At 35.4% G+C, this 7,303-nt stretch overlaps 1 protein-coding gene across 1 annotated transcript; it reads left to right on the top strand.

Moving 5' to 3' along the window:
* The first annotated feature begins 1,119 nt into the window (after window positions 1-1,119).
* Window positions 1,120-4,693, top strand: LOC102589625 (uncharacterized). Its single transcript, XM_015303116.1, has 4 exons — window positions 1,120-2,209; window positions 2,353-2,772; window positions 2,875-2,922; window positions 3,116-4,693. The coding sequence occupies exons 1-4, from the start codon at window positions 1,120-1,122 to the stop codon at window positions 4,552-4,554; spliced, it is 2,997 nt and encodes a 998-aa protein (XP_015158602.1). The 3' UTR covers window positions 4,555-4,693.
* Window positions 4,694-7,303: the final 2,610 nt, after the last annotated feature.

Here is a 7,303-nt window from a genome sequence, read left to right as displayed (position 1 = left end):
CTGGATAATTTTACATTTAGTTCCTAATTTATTCCTATTACATTTTTCAAGGCATTATATTTTTTATATTCAAAGGGTTATATAGTAAAATTACCTTTTATTTATAGTTTTTTAAATAATGTGCAGAATCAATAGTGAACAAATATTATTGGACTGATCACTCATTTACTCCGGAGATGCCAAACTACAGGATTATTTTTTCTCAATAAGTGATTACATGTAATTAAAAATGTGAATAGAGTAATTGAAATCGAAAAGGTAGTAGTGAATTATGGAATAGGTTGAAAAATGAAATAATGAAGATGCATGCGCCAATGGATTAATCAGTTGGCAGAGGCATTGATTAGTCGAGGAGTCTAAGAATAGTAAATAAAGAGAAAGAAAACACATAAAATTAAGTATGGGAGTAGATCCAAAGCAAGTCTTGTTCTGATAAAAACAGAAGTCCAAACAGAGGAAACAAAGACCATTAATTGCTTCTTCGTTAAAAGAATGAATGTTAACTCATTCGTAGCCGCATTTTTCTGTTTTTTTCAGTACAATCATTACTTTTACTCTCAAATCAAACACTTGTTTTCTCTTTCATACCCCCCAAACACGCCCCCACTTTGATCAGATTTTAGTACCAAGTAAAATAATACTAAAATATTAACAAGAGAGGCATTTACTGTTAAAATTGAGCTCATGGTCAAGTCTCATTCAACTGCAGGTTCCACAATCTCGACTTTTCTTTCTCTGCCCTTTTCTTATACAAGTCTCACTTTTCTTTCCCTTTCAAGATACCCTAGGATTCAACATAGGTCTCTTCAATATCCTTTTTATAATTTTTTTTTAATTCGGAGTATGAAAGTTAAATTAACTAATGTTTATTGTGAATTTAGACATTTATAAAATATACTCCTGTATTAAGACAAATAAATTGAAATGGAGTATATTTAAAATGAAAGAAAGTCTAAATAGAACAGATCTAGTTTTACAGCTAGCAAAGTAATGGTGGTTTCATTTTCTCAATACTCTGTATGGTTCTTGTTTTACTTTGTGACTAAGAAGAGTTAGGGCGGTGTGTGTGTGTTTAATTAGTATTTTTTTCCCCATCCATCTGGGGCCCTTATTGAAGAGATGGATGAAAACAAAGGAGATAGCACCAAGAAACAACATTTATCTAACTCTCCAGTTGACCCTCATGAACAAGATTCACCAGATAATACTATACCGCTACAGCAGCCGCAGCAGTCGGTGGTTTCTGGTGCTCCTTATATTTCTTCTTCTGCACTTTATAATATACCGACTGCTGCTGCTACTTCTGTTTCTTTCGAACAGCAACAGTTTGAAGTTGTTAATACAAAGCGGCCAAGATATACTGCAAGTCAATGGAAATTCATTTCTTCGTCTTCCTCTTCTCATCATCAACAACAACAACATCATTCGCAGCAGCAGAAAGCCGGTACTATACTGAGTGCGGAATCAAGCCCAATATCACCTACCGCTCACACTACCACCGCTACCAATATTCCTCAAACTCAAGTACCGACCGCGTCTTCTTCAGACACGGCTTCTTCTCCTTCTCACTCTCCTCGGCCTTCTTCAGAGCCGAGCAAGAGCGAAGGAGGAGAACAAGTTCACCAACAATTTAGGAAAGGAAAATACGTGAGCCCGGTTTGGAAACCTAACGAGATGTTGTGGCTAGCTAGGGCTTGGAAAATTCAGTACCAAGGTGGTGGTGGTAGTGGTAGTGGTTCATCATCAGAGCTCGTTCATCTAGAAGGTTCTCCAGGAGCAGCCGCGGGCGGCGGCACTGGAGGAAGTGGGAGAGGCAAGACGAGAGCTGATAAAGATAGAGAAGTGGCTGAGTTTCTCAACAGGCATGGAGTTAACAGAGATGCTAAAACTGCTGGGACTAAATGGGACAACATGTTGGGTGAATTCAGAAAAGTTTATGAATGGGAGAGAGGTGCTGAAAGGGAACAAATTGGAAAAAGTTATTTTAGACTTTCCCCTTACGAAAGGAAGATTCATAGATTGCCAGCTTCATTTGATGAAGAAGTATTTGAAGAATTATCTCAATTTATGGGCTCAAGAATGAGAACTCCTCAAACTAGAATCGGAACTCAGTCCAATATTATTGCTGACGATATTCGTACACCTCTCGTTGTTACCAAGTCTTTGCCTCCTCCTCCACCCTTCAGGGATGATGAGCTTCCTCACTCTGGTACTCGTACAAAAAAATAATTACTCATTTAATTTATCTTTCTTTTAATTTAACTACTCACATCGTACATACAACAATTAATTTTAAAAACAATTAACATTATTATGATTTGTGAATGACATGTATATATTGTGTGGATGTAGTGAGGGCAAAACAATTGGTATTGTCAAGTGGAACTGAAACATTCATTCATGGAACAAGAGGTGGGTTCTTAGGGTTTGAAACAGTACCATCTTCTTCATTAGATATAAGCGGCGGCGGTCCATCCTCTTCTACTACTTCAAAAGAGCTTCGGCGCATCGGGAAGATTAGGATGATATGGGAGGAGTCGGTGAGTTTATGGGCTGAAGAAGGTGAGCATCACAGAGGTAGAGTAAAACTACAAGGTTCAAGTTTTTTAAATGCAGATGAAATTGCATTTTTGGATGATTCTATGGTGGCTTGCACTATGGAGGCCTTTGAAGATGGACCCATGAAAGGTTTTTCAGTTGATAGATTCCAATCTGGAATACAACTCAAAGTCTTTGGCAGAAGAAAATCTTCTCCAGCTCTTGCTCCTTCTGGTATTTTTATTTTTTTTAATCTAATTGCTCAAGTCCATTTATTGTACTACTACAATATTTAGCTTGTAGGATGTAACAGTTTTAATTTTCTATTCAATTTAGGTCCCAGTGAAAGATTGCAGCTTCCCTCTTCTGAATTTCCCATCAGATGTAAGTCTCTTCCATAAATTTAGAATTTTCTATTTGTGTAAAGCCAATCATTAAATTTTCTATTCTTCCCCTTCTAAGCTAAATGAATTTAATATTAGTCTATACCATAGTTCCCATTAATAGTATCTTGTTATTTTCAACTGAATTTTTCATAGTAGTTAAAATAATTTAAAATTGGCTCACACATTTGCAGCAACTACTCCTTGGGAATTTCAAGATCCAACTGAGTACTACGTTGGCTGTCTCAGATCTCCTCCTCCTACTCTTCCAAGCTTGTTTGAGCTCTCGTGGCATTTGCAACAGCCACCACCGGAGGAGCTCCGTTTCCCTCTCCGACGAGACGTGTTCAAAGACTTGCCTCAAGGGAGAGAACTATTTTTTACAACCTCAACTGAGCTATTAGACTGTAGAGGCATCACTTACGATGTCTTGACTTCTATTATGCGCTCAAACCCTAGTCTCACCGCTGCAACCGCTACCGATCGGGATTCTTACATTGGCCTTTGGGATGATTGCATTAATAGGATCATATCCAAGTTTTGTTCCATCGAAATGGTATTCGTACGGAAATCTTCATCGTCTCTCGCGGAGACCGTACAAGATCAATGGCCTAATGTTACTGCTTTTTTAAGGAATTTTTGCTTGTGGAGAGGAGAGGAAACTGATCAGTTAAGAGAAGGTCAATTAGATCCGTCCTCTTCTATTGTAGAGAAATTCCTTTGGAGTTACATGGACCTTCCTTACGTGTTGGGTTACTATGCCGTGGGATTTATTGTTACTTTCTGTGCGTTAAGTCGATCACAGGACCGAATCATCCGAACGGATCTTTACACAGTGGATCTATCAACACCAGTGGAAAGATTAAAAGCTTTAGTCCCGTGCTGGAGAATTGCTGGATTATTACCATTATTAGCGGATAAATGCTTCCATTACGTGAGCAGTAACGGGAGTAATTTTAAACATCTTCCATACACGGATTTTGAGCGAACAGATTTTGGGAATGGAAATTTCATGGAAATGACTCCGAATACAGTGGTGAGATATTTTTCTAGTAAGAGAAAATGGTTGGGGATCAAAGAGATATACGATTTTCTCGATCATAGAATCCCACACGCGGAATTTGTGGTTAGGGCATCGGAGAAAGATCTCGCATTGGTATTCAAGCCTAGAGGTTGCAAATTGAAGCCAGTTAATTGCGATCAATTAATAGAAGCATTGAAACAGGTCACAAAAGCATTAGTCGCACTACATGATCTTTCATTTATGCACAGGGATTTGGGATGGGATAAAGTGATGAGGAGAATCGACAGGGAGAACGAATGGTTCATTACGGGATTCGACGAAGCGGTGACAGCACCGCAGCTGTATCCTCACGGAGGAGCAGCGGCGACGGGGAGCGGGAGGCATCCGCCGGAGATGGGAAGGAATTATCATGGAGTGAAAGTGGATGTATGGGGAATAGGGCAATTAGTGAAGAGCTGTGGATTAGTAGGGGTGCCGAAATTGCTGAGGGAATTGCAGAATAGGTGTTTGGACCATAACCCGGAGCAAAGACCGACGGCAGCAGACTGCTATCGCCATTTGTTACAGTTACAGTCTTCGATGTCTGCAGCCGCCGCCGGAGGGTATTGACAACTGATTCTTCTCAGTTCTTTCTGTGTATGTGAGTGACTGATGCCTATTTATTTTATATTCCATGCAATTACATCTCTCTTCTTTTTTTATTTCTCTTTTATTTGTTTTTGGGAATATAAAATTCTTAACATTTTGTGGTGTTTTTTTCCCTGGAAGTTCGAATTAGAAGGTGAAATTAGGATTTTGGTTCGATCTTTTTTTTTTTCTTTCTATTCTGTCTATTCAATTGTTTTGTCCAGAGTCAATGCAGCCATTTCATATTCAAGATTTTCTCCAAAAAAAATAAATTAGTATTCTTATTACTACAGTATTTTTTAGTCAATGGTGGGTACATAACATACATTCTTTTGTAAATCCACAATTGTTCAAAATTTTGGATTTAAATGATCCTGATCATTATTGTCCATTCTTTTAATTGAAATACAATAACCAAACCTCCTACCAACAAAGAAGGCTAGATATGTACGACCTAAATCAAAAGGCTACGAGAATACATAATGAATTAATTTTAAAAATTGAACTGTCATATCTTCTCTTTCGATTAAGGGGTTGCATTATGCAATGGCTAAATAGTCCGTTCACCTCTTTCGAAAGATGAAATTTACTATTTCCATTCGTAGATGTCATTTTAGCTATATGATGAAATTCGTTACTTGATTAGCTTTCGTGCAAAATAAGAGTAGTGTCTCTGATGCATCTTGAATCTGTTAAACTTGGTGTTAATTTGTGTGATGTTCAACTCCTTCATATCTCCCAGAAAATCGGAATTATGTTTTGCATTCTGAGGAGACATGCAACAAAAACAATCAGTAATGATTAGATTGCAATTGTATAATTTGGAACTTTATGACACAGTCCTGGATTTTTACTTTCTTCCAAGTTTTTTTTTTTTCTTTTACAGCAAGACTTTTTAGAATTCTAGGACATAATCCTTGCTTTAATTAAATTTGAAGCGAGTACCTCTCACTCTTTTTTGCTCTCTTGATGACTCGAACGTAACTCACAACCTCCGTGTTTGAAGTGAAGGGTGCCCATCCTTTAATATTCTTTGAGAAACTTCTATCAAGAGGTACAATAATAGTCTTGGAATTCAAAGATTATAGTGAGTGAAATAATCCTTTAATATTCTTTTTAAAAACTTGTATCAGAAGGTACAACAATAGTCTCTGAATTCAAAGATTATAGTGAGTGAAATAATCCTTTAATATTCTTTCAAAAACTTATATCAGGAGGTACAACAATAGTCTATAAATTCAAAAATTATAGAGAGTGAAATAATTCTTTAATATTCTTTTAAAAACTTGTCTCAAGAGATATAACAATAGTCTTTGAATTCAAAGATTATAGTGAGTGAAATAATCCTTTAATATTCTTTGAAAACTTGTATTAGGAGGTACAATAATAGTTTTGGAATTCAAAGATTATATCGAGTGAAATAATACTTTAATATTCTTTGAGAACTTATATCAAGAGGTACAATAATAGTCTTGGAATTTAAAGATTATGGTGAATGAAATATTAATCCTTTAATATTTTTTTACGAAACTTATGTCAGGAGGTACAATAAGTGAAATTATACATGATTTAGCATATTTCTCAATATTGTACCAAAAAATATTACTCCCTCCATTTAAAAAAGAATGACCTCATTTCCTTTTTAGTCTGTTTAAAAAAGAATGACCTCTTCTTCTTTTTTTGTAACATTTTAATTTCAGTTTTCCACGTGGCATGTTTAAGACCATAAGATTAAAAGACAGTTTTGTACATTTAAACATAACTTTAATTTAGAACAACAAGATTCAAAAGTCTTCTTTATTTTCTTAAATTTCGTGTCAAGTCAAATTAGATCATTCTTTGTGAAACAGAGGGAGTACTTATAGTATAAATTAAAAAATTCTTTGAGTTTGAACCTTATTAAGTTAAAACTATGAAAAAATTGAACACATTTGGAACTTCAGAAAATTTTCAAACTCCAAAGATTTAGACTATTTATCCATTAAATTTCAAATTAATGGTGGATACCTGGACATTCGTGCTAATTTTTATTTGAAATTTTGTATGCGTGTTTGGGTAATCTAACCTAAAGATATTTTTTTAACATGATACTCTTATTTGCTTTAAATTAAGCTAATAATTTTTTTTTAAAAAAAAATTCACACTATCAAGAGTATTCTTGCCTACGGATCTTCTAAATCGTTTCAATTATTAATGTGCATATTTGTTTGTACACCCAATAATCACCCTTCTAAGTATCACGTGGCTCATACCACTAATCACGAGTTTTCCCCTTGAACTAAATTCCATGTGATCATTACCATAATCCATAGGTTAATTTTTTTGAGAATTTGTCATGTGCCATCCACACGGTCAACCATTTATGGTCACTGAAGCCCACATTGGAACTAGATTTTTCTTGTGTGCATCATTTTCATGCTATCTTTGACAACAAAACTATCATAACAGAGATATTTTGTGGAAACAATTTTTCTTTTAGCATTGCCACAAAAACATTTCGGCAGTAATTGAGTTAATTTCATGGCTCTCAGAATTGCTAAAGTACTTTAGCGACATTTATATAGAACATTGGTTACAAATACTTATATTTATTATGCCACTTAATATGATATAACAACAATCATATTATTTTCGCTAAATATTTGCCGCAAAATCCTACTTTAGACTAAATATATTCTTAACATGGTAGGATAATATAACTAAACCCACACATTATTTTTCAAAAAGCTTC

Source organism: Solanum tuberosum, unplaced genomic scaffold (genome assembly GCF_000226075.1).
Source record: "Solanum tuberosum cultivar DM 1-3 516 R44 unplaced genomic scaffold, SolTub_3.0 scf00414, whole genome shotgun sequence".
Lineage (NCBI taxonomy): Eukaryota > Viridiplantae > Streptophyta > Magnoliopsida > Solanales > Solanaceae > Solanum > Solanum tuberosum.
The sequence above is the reverse complement of the archived record's forward strand: the minus strand, read 5'-3'. Positions and strand labels throughout refer to the sequence as shown.